Genomic DNA, 16,171 nt, shown 5'->3' on the forward strand with positions numbered 1-16,171 from the left:
CTTTAAGAGTATTTCTCCTTCTACTTTACACAGCAGGGCAGTGTTACCTCCAGGTGTTGGCGCGCTCCCTGCATCTCACATTCATGCCTGTGCTTAATAACCTGCAGGCACAGCTCTCTGTAGATACCTACATGGAGGAAAAGGGATTAATAAAAGAACAGATGGAGAGAGAGAGAGAGAGAGAGAGAGAGAGAGAGAGAGAGAGAGAGAGAGAGAGAGAGAGAGACAGGAGAGTGAGAGGAGAGTGAGTCAGACTGACCTGTTGTACTAAAAGCACAAGATCCACTTGTTTAAAATATGTACGAGTACAAACTGTGCTCAGTAAATAAATGCACAGACACAGAAAGACTGTTTTGTTCTCCCTTGTAATTTGTTTTACATACAAATGTCTGCACTTTGCATCTGCAAGTGATGTATGCTATGATTATGTCCTCGAATTTAAGTTGTTTTGGATAAAAGTGTCTGCCAAATGTAATCTAACGTGCAGGTGCAGGATTCAGTTGAAGTTTCTGTGCAAAATGGAGACGATCCGCACACTTCGGGTCTTTTTTGTGCAAAGCTTTACTTGACTTGCAAACTTTCGGTCCTGCAATGTAACGAATCACTGTAATATGTAATCCAATATCAAATATTGATCAAATGTGTGCAGCAGTTCAATTACCCGCCACTTGGGTGCGCATCTGCAGGTTCTGCTGGAGCACGCCCAGCTGGTCCTGGTACTCCCCGGCCTTCCCCGTCAGCACCTCCTCCAGCTTCACCTTCACCTGACTCAGCCGCTCGCGGAACAGCCTGGGGGGGTAGGGGTAGAAGAGCTGATGTAGACACATCATTAGGGCTGTAACAATACACTCAACTCACGATTCGGTTTGTATCACTATTCATGACCTACGGTTCGATATACCCCTCGATTTTACATTTGCCAACATTACAATTAAAACATTAAAAGTTTCTATATAATAATGATGATGCTTGGAAGCACTATCACTTCATATCATGTGGTTGTTTTCTGGGTAGATGGGTATCAAAACGTTAAAAGGGCGTATCACGATACTGCCTCTTTGTATCACGATACAGTATCGCGAGTCTGTGTATCACGATTTCTCGGTTCGATACAATATCGTTACAGCCCTACACATCATGCATCATAGCTTCTGGATAACTAGACTAGGTAGTCATGGGCACTCATGGGTAAGCCTCAGAGTTGAATCCCAGGTTCAATTCCTGACCTGGCAGTTTTAGTGTAGTGCTTGCAGAACAGCCTGGGTGGTTGGAGAGCAGATGTAGACAGAGCATGCATCATAGCTTCTGGATAACTGACTATTCTATCAAACATTGCAAGTCAGTTAAAACAGTTAAAGCTGCCCTGCTGCCTAAAGTTTGTAAGTTAACACAACTGGAAGCTTTGACAAGTTGAGTTACCCTGCAAACTCAACAGGGCAACTTACTTCTCTACGTTTAACTGGCTGCAATGTCTTACAGTGTCAATGTCATGGGGTAGCATCAGACTTGTAGACCAAAGGTTGCCGGTTCGATTCCCAACCTGCCAGATTGGTGGAGGGAGTAATTAACCAGTGCTCTCCTCCATGACTGAGGTACCCTTAGCATGGTACTATCCTGCTGCACTGCTCCCTTGGGGCGCAATTTTTGGGGCTGTCCCCTTGCACGGGTGAGACTTAAATGCATTTTTTTAATGCAGTGAGCACTGTGATGTCTTTCATTTCACTTCACTCGGGTCGCCTCCGTAATGGTACAGCGTCTTAGCTGACTGAGCCACCACACCCCCATATCCCATGATTTCTGATGCCCCACATAGAGAAACATATCATCAGTGGTGGGCGTATAACCTTGATACGTATATAACGAAAAGCACATTTTTCCCTCTCTATTTTTCTTACACATTCAGGCACATGCACACAGAGTATTAAATGAAACCATACAACTGCATATGGAAGGACGTGAAATTTACACTGATGATGACTGTGTCCAAACACGCGCAAACAGGATTACTATGAATACATAATAGAGTGCATCTCAGTTATTACGGAAGAGACAACTATTCCATTATCTGTTTAAACTGTTTTACAATCCCATGTAATAGGATAACTCCCATGCTCTGGCTGCAGATTCTTATCCCATTCAAGAGGACTTGAAATACCAACACACACACACACACACACACACACACACACACACACACACACACACACACACACACACACACACACACACACACACACACACACACACACACACACACACACAGACACACACACACACACACACACACACACACCAATAAAAAAACAACAGTAATAATAAAGGAATCTAATTTAAGTCCCAAATCCTCGACAATCTACCTTCAGAATAAAAATGTGTTGCCTCTATCGCCTGAGAGAAACAATAATGCTATTGTTTGTCTGTGTGCATGTGTGTGTGTGTGAGAGAGAGAGAGAGAGAGAGAGAGAGAGAGAGAGAGAGAGAGAGAGAGAGAGAGAGAGAGAGAGAGAGAGAGAGACTTTTGTTTAACTTTCCAAATTATATCCTATCTATTGTTTGCCTATCCGCGACTGCCATCTTCATCATCATCATCATCATCTCAATCATCATCTCCATTCCTTCTAAAAGTGTCATCTCTTCAGGCTGCATCTCTTGTTCTGAAGTATGGTGGTGGTGGTGATGATGGTGGTGGTGATGCTACTGAGTTTTGTGTAACTTTCTGAATTATATCATATCTATTGTTTGTCTATCTGCGACTGCAATCATCAGCTCCATTCCTTCTAAAAGTGTCATCTCTTCAGGCTGCATCTCTTGTTCTGAAGTATGGTAGAGGTGGTGGTGGTGATGGGGGCGGTGGTGGTGGTGTTGGTGGTTGTGTCGATGGTGGTGATACTACTGCTGGCGGCTCTGGATCTTCAGTTCACCCATGCACAGGATGGATTAAGCCCGAGGCTTGGTGATTATGCCTGGCCATCTGCCTTCCCTTCCCTTCCCTTCCCTAACTCTCCCCTTACATCTCCCCTTTTCCCTGAGTGGGAATGCACAGACGGAAAGCCCTTGTCTTCAGAATGAACCAACCATTTCCTTCTTTCTTTCTTTCTTTCTTTCTTTCTTTCTTTCTTTCTTTCTTTCTTTCTTTCTTTCTTTCTTTCTTTCTTTCTTTCTTTCTTTCTTCTGTGCCTGTCTCTGATCTTCACAGAATGGACTGTAGGCTGTCTCTGTCTCTCACATTGTTTTTCTTTCTCCGTCCGTCCCCTCTGGGATAAGAGGCTGGGTTGTACTACTGTAGGAAGTGGCACTAGCTAGCTAGCGTGTCCACATGCCTGGAGGCTACTCATTACCCCCTCACTGCACTTGGTTGTCATGCGCAGAAGCTGTGTAGTTTAAATAGAGTAGTAGGCAAGTTATTCTCTTCAGTGGACTAGTTAAACACACTTTGGGGTGATCTAAGAATATGAAAAGCCTTTATGATTGTTCAGTGCTTTATCAGATGTTTGCTTAAATGATTCGATACAATGGGGGCAACGTGGCGCAGTGAGATTACACTATACGTTGCACTGGGGACCCGGATTCGACCCCGTCTCGAGGTCATTTCCAGATCCTTCCCCACCTCTCTCTTCCACTCTTTTTCTATTGACGTCTTCAACTGTTCTTTATGACACAATAACTATATACATGCAGCGACACAGTATACGTAACTCTGCTATGAATCAACTTCCTGTGTGTTCTTTTTTTTGCCCAGATCAACATATGGCATAACCACGCCACCCACACACTACGAGGATTCTGTAGAAACATTGTATCCACCTGCTGTCAGACCAACCCCATGCCTACTGTCCACTTAACCTATGGCTGCAAGCCAATCCAGTTCCTCCTGTCCTTTCCTATGGTGTCTAACCTCCTGCCTCTGTGTCTCCCCTCCTCAGTTGACAGACGGAGGCCCATGTCTCCAGAACGAAACACTTCTTTCTTTCTTGCTTTAATTCTTTCCAATCTTGTCTGTCTCTGACCTTCACAGAAGTTACTGTCGGATATATCTTTTACTATAGGCTCTCTCTCTTTCACTGTAGGGCTGTGTCTCTGACTGTAGGCTGTCTCCCTGACTAAAGGCTGTCTCTCTCACTTTAGGCTGTCTCTCTTACTGTAGGCTGTAGGCTGTCTCTCTTTGACAGTTTTCCGTCCGTCCCCTCTGGGATAAGAGGCTGGGTTGTACTACTGTAGGAAGTGGCACTAGCGAGCTAGCGTGTCCACATGCCTGGAGGCAACTCATTACCCCCTCACTGCACTTGGTTGTCATGCGCAGAAGCTGTTCTCTTCAATGGACATACTGCAAGTTCACTGCAGTAGAATTTCAGTAGAGTCTTTGCCTGATGTTTGTTTCCACGACGCAATTCAATATGCACTCACACATGAATATACATATACCTGTGTATATATACTGTATATTGTGCATACCTTAACCTGTATTATGAATGAAATTCTTTGCCCACATGAATAATTCTTTGAGTAATTCCTGCCCCAACAATGGTGTTGTTTGGTTAGACAGAAAGTTAGCACTCTGGCTCCCTCTGGCTGTCAGCCAGTGTAAGGAACAGGGGTGGGCACAGCTTGGTGTTTGTATTGCAAGAGCCAGTCTGTGCACTTAAATGCACCTAGAGAAATGTTCTGACTTCAGAGGGTAAAAAGACATGAACACACATCAGATGAACTGAAACTGAGCAGAACTGCCAGATAATGTGATTCTGTCCTCCAGGTAAGCAAGTAGACCACAAGTATGCAGCTACTGTTCAGAGAGGGGTAGGGTATGTATGTGGACTTGGTGGAAAGGCATAACTATGCGGTTGCACCTTTACGCTATGTTTTACTGTGGTACTTGACTTGCTCATTACAATTTTACTATTTCATTAGTGATTTATATTTGACTACTGTCTTATTTACGGCTCTCTATCTGTATTTTAGTGCCGTTCATGTATTGCTCTGGTGGTGTTTATGTGCATGGCCAAGTAGGCAATCCAATTCCATTACTGTGTAAGTGAAGTGCCTGCCTGGCTGTCTACCTGTCTGCTTGCATGTCTGTCTGTGGTCTGTCTGTCTGTCTGCCTCCTCGCCTTTCTGCCTATCTCGCGGTTATGGTCTTCACAGCAGCCCCATAATGCACGCTGTTCCACCAGTGCAATGCTGTAATAGTCATAGAAAAGTTTACTACCATAGTACTACATAAATATGACATAACACAGGGCCTTTAGTAATGCAATACGACTTGGTCATTGCCATTCTGATAACAGCAACTTTATAATGCTTTGTCTTGTCGGGTTAAAATGCATCTGTTACCTTGAAAACTATTTCATAAAACATATTGTGGCTGCTATGCAACACAGAAAAGCCACATAACACATTGCAGTATTTACTGTATTGAAGTGCAAGAGATGTTTTGGACGTGATGAATTCAGTGAATCCTCTTGAAGGGAAAGCAACTGAACTGACTGAACGAGAACAGTCAGCCCGACAATAGAAGACAGCCATTCCCCTGGAGTGGGTTTAGTGATGTCTTTTCATTAATTATTCCATTTAGTCTGCCCTTCATCTTCTTGTGTTTTGTTCTTCTCATCTCCTCTGCATAACGTAACTGTTAAGCCGATACGAGATGTTTCAAAATAATAGAAATCTTACTTTTCTTTCAGTTCAAGGAATTGCTTCTCCAGATCTGACATCTCGTCCAGGCACTCTGATCTCCTTCGCTCACAGTCTTCATCATCCATCTCTGTATTTCAAAACGAGAGAGAGAGAGAGAGAAACAAGAGATAAAATCATACAGATCTTTTTTCGTTGTCATCATCATCATCATCATCATCATCATCATCATAGTCATCACCATCTTCTTCTTCTTCCTACTCACTTTCCCCACTTCCTGAACCTTGTAGTGATTTGATGCAAGACAAATTTGATCAAATTTTCATACCCTCAAAGCACATCTAAATTCACTTTTGGGACTAGGACTTCACTTGAAATGAGAGGGCTAAGGTTTTATAGGACCGCTATGACCATGATTAATATTAAACATAATGTAAGATTCAGCAATTTTATAATGACTGGTTTTAAGGGGGGTCCCTGAGCGTTCTTGATAGACACATCTTAATCTGTTTGCAATTATGGTCGTCGGGTTGAAAAAAAATACAAGACATAAGTCACACATCTTCAGCCGTTTTATCACGAACGAAATTAGCCCCTGAAAAAGCCATAAATCTGTGTCTTTTTAAACGAGATGCCAACTGGCTAAATGAATCCATTCCTTCCCAGCCCGCTCTTCGATTAATCACCTATCTTGTCAGATTAACACTCTCCCCCATGTCTCTCTGTACAATATTAATGAGTCATCGTTCTTTGATCCTAAGCAGAATCGACAGTACCCATATAATGGGGGCGGAAAGTCCAGGAGGGGTTGTGCGAAAAAAGTATTTTTGAATAGAAAAGATTACAACGCGTCTGAACGGGATCAATAAGCCATTACCACAAACAAGCTAATAAAAAACCTCTGATCCCACAATGGAGAGAGAGAGAGAGAGAGAGAGAGAGAGAGAGAGAGAGAGAGAGAGAGAGAGAGAGAGAGAGAGAGAGAGAGAGAGAGAGAGAGAGAGAGACACTCATTAGTCAAGTAGGCTTAGAGTCTAAATTGTTCTCCATCATTGTCCCATAAGGGGCTTTCCACAGTCGACGCAGCACTATGCATACGGGAACAGCAAAGCATCACAACACTTTAGCCACCATTATGCATTAAGCTGTGACAAAGCAAAGTCCCCAACATTTTTGACACTTAGCGCATGTTGCATGTATTGTCAGGGGAGGTCATACATACTGTGCGTACGTCTCTAGAACAGGGGTATTCAATTAAATGTCAACGAGGGCCAGTTTTTCACATTTCTCCCAGTAAAGGGGCCGAACTATACCTATGTATTATGGTTGCCGACTGTCAATGGAAAAAAATATGGCACACTTTATTGAGTTGGGGGGTCAGGGGGTCTTCCCCCAGAAAGTTTTGCATTTCTTAGATGTAATTTCCTGCATTTTAACATCCTGTGTCCCGTTTCAGCTCAATACGGAACCCATACTTTTATCTCTAAATTCCAAAAAAATGATTCCGTATTTCAAGGGGCTTGTGGGGGGCCAGAACCTTGCCGTCCAAGGGCCGCATCTGGCCCCAGGGCCGCCATTTGAATAGCCCTGATGTAGAACAAGAAAACGTATGCGCCGCATGCCTTATTTACAGTTTACACATATTGAGTCACGTTGACTGTGTAAGTGGCTTAATGGTGCACCAGGCTACAGCTGCTGCAAGAGCAGGGTCATCTCTATCAACTTTCAAGAAGGTTGTGAAGATTCTTCTGCTGTGAGACATTTTCCCTTCCTAGCAAAACTAGCCCTACTGATATCAACCAACCTTATTACACTATTCGGTATCTGTGTACTCTGTCATTTCCCCCACAGATTGTATGTTGCTGTTTGTAAACTCTACATAATGACACAGCAAGATCTAGTAACCCCACACACATCTCTTTCGTCTGGTGCAGGCATCAACGAGAAACAGACTGTGTTCTTGAAACCGAAGATAAAACCCAGAGCTACTAACTTTTTAGAATAACTGTAACAAAACAAATATAAATCTTTATTTTTTCAGGGGACTAAGTCAAGGTGCTAGGTGTTTGTTGACAAGGTGGCTGCCTTAACAATGAAGTGCTGGGGGAATCCATTGATAGTATTGTGGTTATGATGTCGTTTAATACTTTGTCAGAAAACAATGAGTCGAATCGCCAAACAAAGTGTAAAGCAATGTAATGTAATGTAATGCAAAATAATGTAACGGAATGCAATGCGATGTAATGTAATGCAATATAATGTAACGCAATATAATGTAACGCAACACATGCAAAATTATGTAATGCAATGCAATGCGATGTAATGTAGTATAACCTGAGCTCTCCTCTTCCTCCTCCTCCTCCGCCTCAGTCTCCTCCAGCTCGCTCCCCCTCTCGCTCTCGTGCTCCTCTCCGCTCTCCTCCATGGTCTCCTCGGCCTCTCCTCCTCCTCTTCCTCTTCTTCTACCTCCTCTTCCTCTCTCCTCCCTGTGGTGGCGTTCCTCCTCCTCCTCCTCCACCTCCCCGTTGGCCTGGTGAGGGGGCACCTCCATGTCTCCCTCCGTCTCCATGTCCTCCTCGGGCTCTCGGGCCGAGGGCTGGGCCGGCATCACCACTGCCACCACCACTGCAGCTGGACACACAGCGTTCATGTGTACACAAAAACACACATACACACACGCAAACACACACAGCTCAAACTTAATATCTTTGTGGGGCCCTTCCTATCAAAGGACACACAGGGTTAATGTGTACACAAAAACACACATACACACACGTGAACACACACAGCTCAAACTTAATATCTTTGTGGGACCCTTCCTATCAAAGGACACACAGGGTTAATGTGTACACAAAAACACACATACACACACGCGAACACACACAGCTCAACCTTAATATCTTTGTGGGGCCCTTCCTATCTTTGTGGGACCCTTTCATTCATACTAAACCTTAAAGGGACACTGTGTGAGATTTTTAGTTGTTTATTTCCAGAATTCATGCTGCCCATTCAATAATGTTACCTTTTTCATGAGTACTTACCACCACCTTCAAATTCTAAGTAACTTGTGTAACTTGTCAGGACTCGTAAGCGAACCGCACTGAGACCATGTCAATAAAGGTCTTAGTACGGTTCACTTCCAAGGGGACTGGGTACACTTTGGATCGTTCACATACCGGCATGCGCATAAAAGACTGAGTCACAGGTCTGAGTTCACTTACACTAAATGCCTGAAAGGGACCAGGTGTGAAAACACCCTTACAGATGTCATTACAACACTAGAAGTTTGATATTACAAAGTTCAAACCGTGTAGTAGCATACCATCAGTGTTGTCATTACATCTGTAAGAGTACTTCTACTTCTACTTCTACTTTATGCAACTCTGCATGTTGAAAGGTGAGCTTAGCTCCCACTCTGTTCTGGCATTTAACAGTAGTTGCCAGCCTTTTTCGATAGGGGCGTGCTGCACGATAGGTGTTCACCAAGGTGTAATAGTGGGGCTTCTTAAGTCAATATTTCATTAGAATCTTTCACTTGGTGATACAAGCACCAAATCAGGTACACAGGTGCTCCAGGGCCTACTCTCCCAGAAAAGGTCGCTATCCAGGTGAAAAAACAAGATGGCGGCCATTTTTCAAGATGGCCGCCTCATTAAAGGTGAAAAAAGCTGTTTTCGTCTTAGAATGGCAAGTAATATAGATATCTGAGTGATGGAAATATTTAAATGTATGCATTCTGACCAGGATAAATTCATAGTATCATTATTTCATCACAAAATGGCCACCACTTTTCAAAATGGCAGCCCTTACGTGACTGAAAATGCACATTTATGACATACAGCTGTCCGATAGCAGGTATTCAATAATGCATACTAACCTTGCCATCACTGTTGGAATATAATGTTGTAAAAACAATTTTGTTTACATTCTGTATTAGAGTGATGTTATAGCACAACCAGGGCACAGTGGTGACATCACTACTGTGAGACTCAGCATGGGGTTCAGTGTCGGCTTGTGGTACAATAGCTGTAGTTGTAGTTTACTAACTCTTTAGTATACTCAGTTTAGTTGTATTGTTAGTATTTATAGTCTCCCATATGCTATCCAATAAGACCCTGTATATAGCTTAATTAGAAATGTAGTTAGTGTAGTTAGAAATTTAGTTAGATAGACGCACCTGAATTGACAGGATGTGCCAGCGCGGGAGAGCCGAGCCAAGGGTAACGGGGCTTCAGTTACCCGGATAGTGTACAGATTGCACAGGACTTAAATGACACTGGATGAACGATCGGGCTGGGTGTAGGGCAGAAGTTGCCTGATTTTCATAGACTTCAGATCACATACCGCAATTCTGGTCTGACCAGGACTATAACGATTAGCGCTTCCATACAGGACAAACTTTGTTTCCATGGCCTGCTACTGGTTGAGGGCTGTGCCGAAGTTTAAACCAAACATTTCTTAGCCCAATAGAAAGTCTCTGCTTAAACCAAGTCACTGCCTTGAACAAATCTCTACCCAGGACTGTTGGAAATGCACAGTTGATTGGTTCCAGACAAAGTGGGTAGAGATCCCGCTGTAGCGAGAAAGAGCAAGCTCCTGGCCCTAATGTGTGTAGCTGAGCCGAAGGCGTTGCGTCACCAGTAGGGCGGAGCCCGGCTAGGGCAGAAGATGACTTAACCTTGTTGTGTCCCATATCTCAATGTGCTTTGATAATTTGAACGGTTGGGTGGTAAAAGGATAGACCCTCAGCCTTTAACCGTATTACACAAGATGTCTGCTAAAAATCCATTGAGCTGCAGTACGTGTCGGGAACAATACCTCAATCACCCTGACCCTGAGCACAGGGGCCTTGCAAGGCTGTGTGCTTCGCCCCCTGCTGTTCACGCTGCTGACATATGACTGCACAACGACCCACAGCACTAACCATCTGGTGAAGTTTGCGGACGATACAACCCTGGTGGGCCTCATCACTAAGGGTGACGAGACTCACTACAGAGAAGAAGTAGACTTGCTGGCCAGATGGTGTAAGGACAACAACCTCCTGCTGAATGTCAACAAGACCAAGGAGATTGTTATCAACTTTCAGAGGGGCCAAAAACAACTGCTACCACTGACCATCGACAATGATGTTGTGGAGAGAGTGAGCAGCACAAAATTCCTTGGAGTGCACATCAGCGACGACCTCTCTTGGACCACAAACACATCATCACTGGCGATCACAGCATCACAACAGCGCCTATACTTTTTGTGCAAACTGAAGAAGGCAAGTGCTACACCCTCCATCATGACAGCATTCCACAGAGGAACCATCAAGAGCATCCTGATCAGCTGTGTGACACAGTGTGGGGAGGAGGTTGCACAGAGCAAAACAGGAAGACACTCCAGCGCATTGTGAACACAGCGTAGAAGATCATTGGAGCGCCACTCCCTCTCTGCAGGACATTTACACCACCCGCCCCACCTGAAAAGCACTGATGATCACCAAGGACATACGTCACCCTGCACACAAACTGTTCAGTCTCCTGCCCTCTGGAAAGAGGTACAGGTGCCTCCGCTCAGATACCACCAGGCTGGCAAAGACCTTCATACACCAAGCAATCAGGATGCTGAACTCTTAACCCGCCCTCCTATCACCGATAGCCCCCCCTCAACACTGAATTGTGATTGCACATTCTACTTGCACTAACTCGAACACACACACACACACACACACACACACACACACACACACACACACACACACACACACACACACACACACACACACACACACACACACACACAGCACTGAACTAACTCAAAGGCACACACATGTTGCTGCTGCTTCATGCCTGTTACTTAATGACTGTACTGGAAAACTGGCTACCAACTATAGTTGTTCTATGTATGTCTGTTGTTGCCCAGTTTTCCACTTTATGTGTCTGTAAGGATATTGTATAGGTACTCCAGGTGTAATGCATGTATACTGTCTATGTCTAATTGCCTAAGTCCACACCTAAAGTCTATGTCTATTTCTGCATGGGAAAGTAAGAAACGTAATTTCAATTCTTTGTATGGCCAGTGCATGTAAAGAAATTGACAATAAAACCGACTTGACTTGACTACTAAAAAAGACTGGAAGAAGTGCTGCCTCTGTCAGAAAGATACAAAAGAAGTCTCCCCTACCCATTACAGCTGTAGTTCTGATGGCTATTCCATGCTAGCTACAAACATACCACAATTTCAAGAGCTCAACCTGCTGCCTATCAGGTTAGATATATAAAGATTGGGTGGAGGAGGTGGTATTGCAGTGATGCTGCAGTCAGCAATTTTGCAATTCTTCAGGATGCAGGATTAGAGATGATGTGGATCGAATTTGGCCATGGTCATTCCATCAGGTGGCTGCCAATTCATGACATGATGTTGAATCTTGGGCCAGAGAAATCCAAAAGCATGATGTCCTTGTCCTTCCATTCTTTCACTGGCTGTGATGTTGTATCAGCTTTCCATAGCAAAGGCAAGAAAACAGCATGGCAAACATGGGACGTCTGCCCTGAAGTGACTCATGTCTTCAAAAACCTCAGTTCATACCCAGAAGTATACTGAAGATACTGACCTGAACCTTCTTGAGAGGTTTGTCATCAATATTTATGACAAGAACAGCACAACAGACAAGGTTGATGATGTTAAGACTGGACTTGTTTGCTCGGAAACAAAGATCCTATGATGCCATTCCACCGACAAGTGCATCCCTTGTCCATCATGTTAAACGGTCCGCTGCCAAACTGCCTGTATATGGGACATGGATACTGTGTGCAAAATGCAAATTGAAAGCCCTGCCAACTGGGGGTGGCAAAAAGATGGTGAGGCCTGGAAAGTTCTCTGGTCAAAGCTTCCTACAATTGCGGAGAGTTGCCAGCAACTGACAAAATGTGGATGCAAGACTGACTGCCGAGGAAGATGCAAATGCTATTGCTTTAGCCTTAACTGTACACAGTTATGTTCCTGCAAATGTGAGGAATAAAAATAACTAATCCAACATCATGTGTATCATAGAGTGTTCCTACCCAAACAACAAACATGTAATCATTATAGGCCTACTTCTGTTTTTGTAATATTTAGAATCATTCAGTGAGTGTTAGTTTATTTACATGTAATTATGAAAATACTATAATTGTCAATATTTTTTTGTGTATCATTGAATTTTCCATGCTCAACATAATATATTTCCATACATAGACATTCAAAATATGATCAGTCAATCAAAATATACATAAAAGCCATTTAAAAGCAGTTCAATTGGCGGCCATCTTGGAAAATGGCCGCCATTTTGTTTTTTCACCTGGATAGCGACCTTTTCTAAAAGGGTAGGGTCTGAAGCACCTCTGAACCAAATTTGATGCTTGTATCACCAAGTGAAAGATTGTTTGAGGTAATTGCTGCACTATAAGGGCTTTGTGAGCCCCCCTGTGGATGCTTGGCGACACCAGGTTGGGAACCACTGACCCCAGGGAATGTCTCGACCCGAGGGTGGTAACCACTGGCATATCATGACTACACGAGAGTGTATAGGCTAGTTCACAAGCCTGATCTTACAATCGACCCTCAGACTATTATGTAAGGGTTAACGTTCGGCGAGAAGGTCGCTACCGTGGAATAGCAGCACGACAGAGAGAATCTTTAGACCCCGACGCGGAGCGGAGGGGTCTTGTTCTCTCTGAAGTGCTGCTATTCCACAAAGCGACCGACTCGCCGAAAGTTAACCCGCTTATTATATGGATATACTTAAATGATTCACACATGCGGGGACATTTCTTTAGACCTATTTAATGTTAAGATTGTTGCTGCGCAAAACAAAACAGTGCCGATGTGGAACACCGCTAGGCAACAGCTAGGTAGGCTAGCCAGGACAACAGGTGTTGTCTATCACAGCAGCTGATTAGAGTGACAAAAGACCGGACCCCCTGCGGAGTGATATGAAACATTCGCTTTAGCCACTGACTTTAGCCAGTGGCTTTAGCAGTGGACGTCTTGTTGCCATTGACAGCGGTAGCCAGGACAACGGGTGCTGTCTATCACAGCAGCTGATTAGAGTCTTGTTGAAAAGTCGCTTTAGCAGTGAAAAGTCTTGTTGCCATTGACAGCGGTCTGTTATAGACCAACCCGTCCGTTATCGAAAAATAACAGACGTCCGAACGTTGGGGAGCCCCGTTGAAATGAATGGAGCATTCGACAGATGACGTCACAACCATATATTATGCCTATATATTTCTGTACCTTGGAATTGATGGTACTTATTTGTCCATACGCAAGGACCAGACAACACTGCTGGCTGACATAATAACAAACCACAGACCTGTTGTGGTTGAATAGGAAGTGTAATTAAACCACTTTCAAACAACATGTTGTCTTCTTCTTGACATTGTATTGACTCCTAAAAGAATTGGTGTTGATCTGGACTCAACATGTGTGATCTAGTTCCAGCTCCATGAGACTGATTTAAAACCTGTTAATGTGATGATGCCAGGGTGACCTTTTTAAAGTAATGCTGCTGGCAACAGCATGACAGTCTCCTAATAATAGTTTCATGCTGTTGATTTTAATTTATCCACATAAAAAATGTGCCGGCTCATACAGTAAAGAGGGGGGCACCCAAGGCATTAGCCCTTAAACAATCCTCTCGTTCTCATCTGAAACACCTCCTGTGATGTCTTTTAATAGATAGATAGATAGATAGATAGATAGATAGATAGATAGATAGATAGATAGATAGATAGATAGATAGATAGATAGATAGATAGATAGATAATGCATTAGACTCGTCCATGTTCCACGACGGGGCTCAACTGATTCAATATAGGCTTCATCTTTTCCACTTGTCTACAGTCGGCATATTCTACCTGACATCATACACATGCCAAAATCTGGGAAGTTCAAGTTCAACTCGAAAAACTTGGCATGAATGGCGAACCCCTATGGCTAGACAGGTAATTACAGTTGATAAAGCATCAGTAATGGTGGATGCGTTACATCCTAATAGTGGGCTGTCTGATTCTCTTTGACCATCACAGGCTCGCGCATTCAAAAAAGACTAAAATCATATAGCCTAATGGTGTCTTCTAGTGCCTGCTCTATTAGTTGCGGGTCTCTCTGTGTGTATGCAGACGATTGGCCGTGTGCGCAGAGAGAAAGCTTAAATGTCACGGTGAGGTAACAACAGTCAACCTCTTGTCGTTGTACTGTAGGCTACTACACAAGCAATATACAATACAATTGCATACCCTTCAATTTCCTTTCCTCTCTCTGTACGTTCGGATTCAACAAGGATTACGAGCCGGTGCATTACAAATTCGGCCTTCCCGCTTGTGACGCTGTCAGGTCGCGCGCTACTGGTTATAATTTTTCGATGGAGTGTTTGCTGAATCATATTAACAGTGACACCTTGAAGCGGTTTTTCCCCCTGTTTAAGTTTGCAAACGTAGACATAACCATTGGTGGAAATGCATGGGATAAAGTAGCTGATATTGGATGAAGTAGCTAACAGTGCAGAGCAAGCCATAACGCGTAATGGCTGTTTCAAAGAAATACAGGTCGGTGGCGACTAGCTTGCTAAGCACAAGATAACGTCCTGCACGAAGTTCCCTTGAAATCCAGGCCGCCCTTCCGAAATGACCGCAAAGCTGACCATATGTTACAATGTTGCCTTTCCCCCAACAGATGCTGCAGGCGAAAATAATCGTGTTACCAGGGGACTGTTTCGACAACGGGGAAAGATAAAGTCGGATGTCATTCGCTAGTTAATGTACAGTGAATTAGTTGGACGCTCGAAGTGGTCGGGTCAGTGGGTGCGCGTAAATGTAGAACTGTTCCTGAAAATAGCAGCAATTACACATATTCTGCGACACAGTAACAAGCCTATCCACTACATTCGAACTAAATTGTTATAGCCAAGTATGATCGACTGTGCGAGTAACTGATGCAGGCAGTTGAGCAGTTGGCAACGCGGATAAAAGCATTCTGTAGCGCATCTCAAATCGAATCTGAACATCTAATAGGTAGCTTCAGTGCTGCTACCACATGTCTGAAAATAAAATAGACTACAGACGTACCTTAGTGTAACTTTTTTCTGCTAGTAGCCAGAATCTTTCAAACCTGTCAAGTGTACAACTTGTACTTCCTCGGTACCTCTGTGTTGTCTACTTCATCGGATTCAACTATTAGCCAATCAAAGACGAGCCCTTTTTGGACAAGGCCAATCGGATGAGAGAACAGAGAAATCGCTTTCATAGCCTACGTTTGCCTACACTTACAGACTGGATAAAATAAATAGGAGGACTAGAACTACTCTTAGAAGCTCTAATGTGTATTCTAATCTGCCATAAAGCGTGTATGGGGTCGGGACGCACATTCTTATCAAGTCGAGTTAACCAATTACGCGCGTGCGTAAAATACAGTAGCTGTTTCCCTCAGTTTCCAAGCTGTCGCATCTGACACTCAGAGGACTCTTATCGTGACGTAAAGTGAATTTACTGTAGGGCTACCGGAAAAAGATTCAAATTCCAAC

At 43.7% G+C, this 16,171-nt stretch overlaps 1 protein-coding gene across 2 annotated transcripts in view; it reads right to left on the reverse strand.

The window, feature by feature from the left end:
- brms1 (BRMS1 transcriptional repressor and anoikis regulator) overlaps positions 1–15,789 on the reverse strand; it is a 30,140-nt gene extending 14,351 nt beyond the window's left edge. Inside the window, exons 1-5 of one of the 2 annotated variants that reach the window (XM_063186246.1) lie at positions 15,717–15,789; positions 7,963–8,259; positions 5,668–5,758; positions 662–789; positions 48–127 (exon numbers count right to left, since the gene is read on the reverse strand). In XM_063186246.1, coding sequence (XP_063042316.1) covers positions 48–127; positions 662–789; positions 5,668–5,758; positions 7,963–8,236 — 573 coding nt within the window. In that variant the 5' untranslated portion in view covers positions 8,237–8,259; positions 15,717–15,789. Of the gene's footprint in view, positions 1–47; positions 128–661; positions 790–5,667; positions 5,759–7,962; positions 8,923–15,716 lie in introns of those variants that run through there. The other variant, XM_063186245.1, reaches the window with a different exon arrangement.
- Between the last annotated feature and the right edge of the window lie 382 nt (positions 15,790–16,171).

The sequence above is a fragment of the Engraulis encrasicolus genome, chromosome 21 (genome assembly GCF_034702125.1).
Source record: "Engraulis encrasicolus isolate BLACKSEA-1 chromosome 21, IST_EnEncr_1.0, whole genome shotgun sequence".
Classification (NCBI taxonomy): domain Eukaryota; kingdom Metazoa; phylum Chordata; class Actinopteri; order Clupeiformes; family Engraulidae; genus Engraulis; species Engraulis encrasicolus.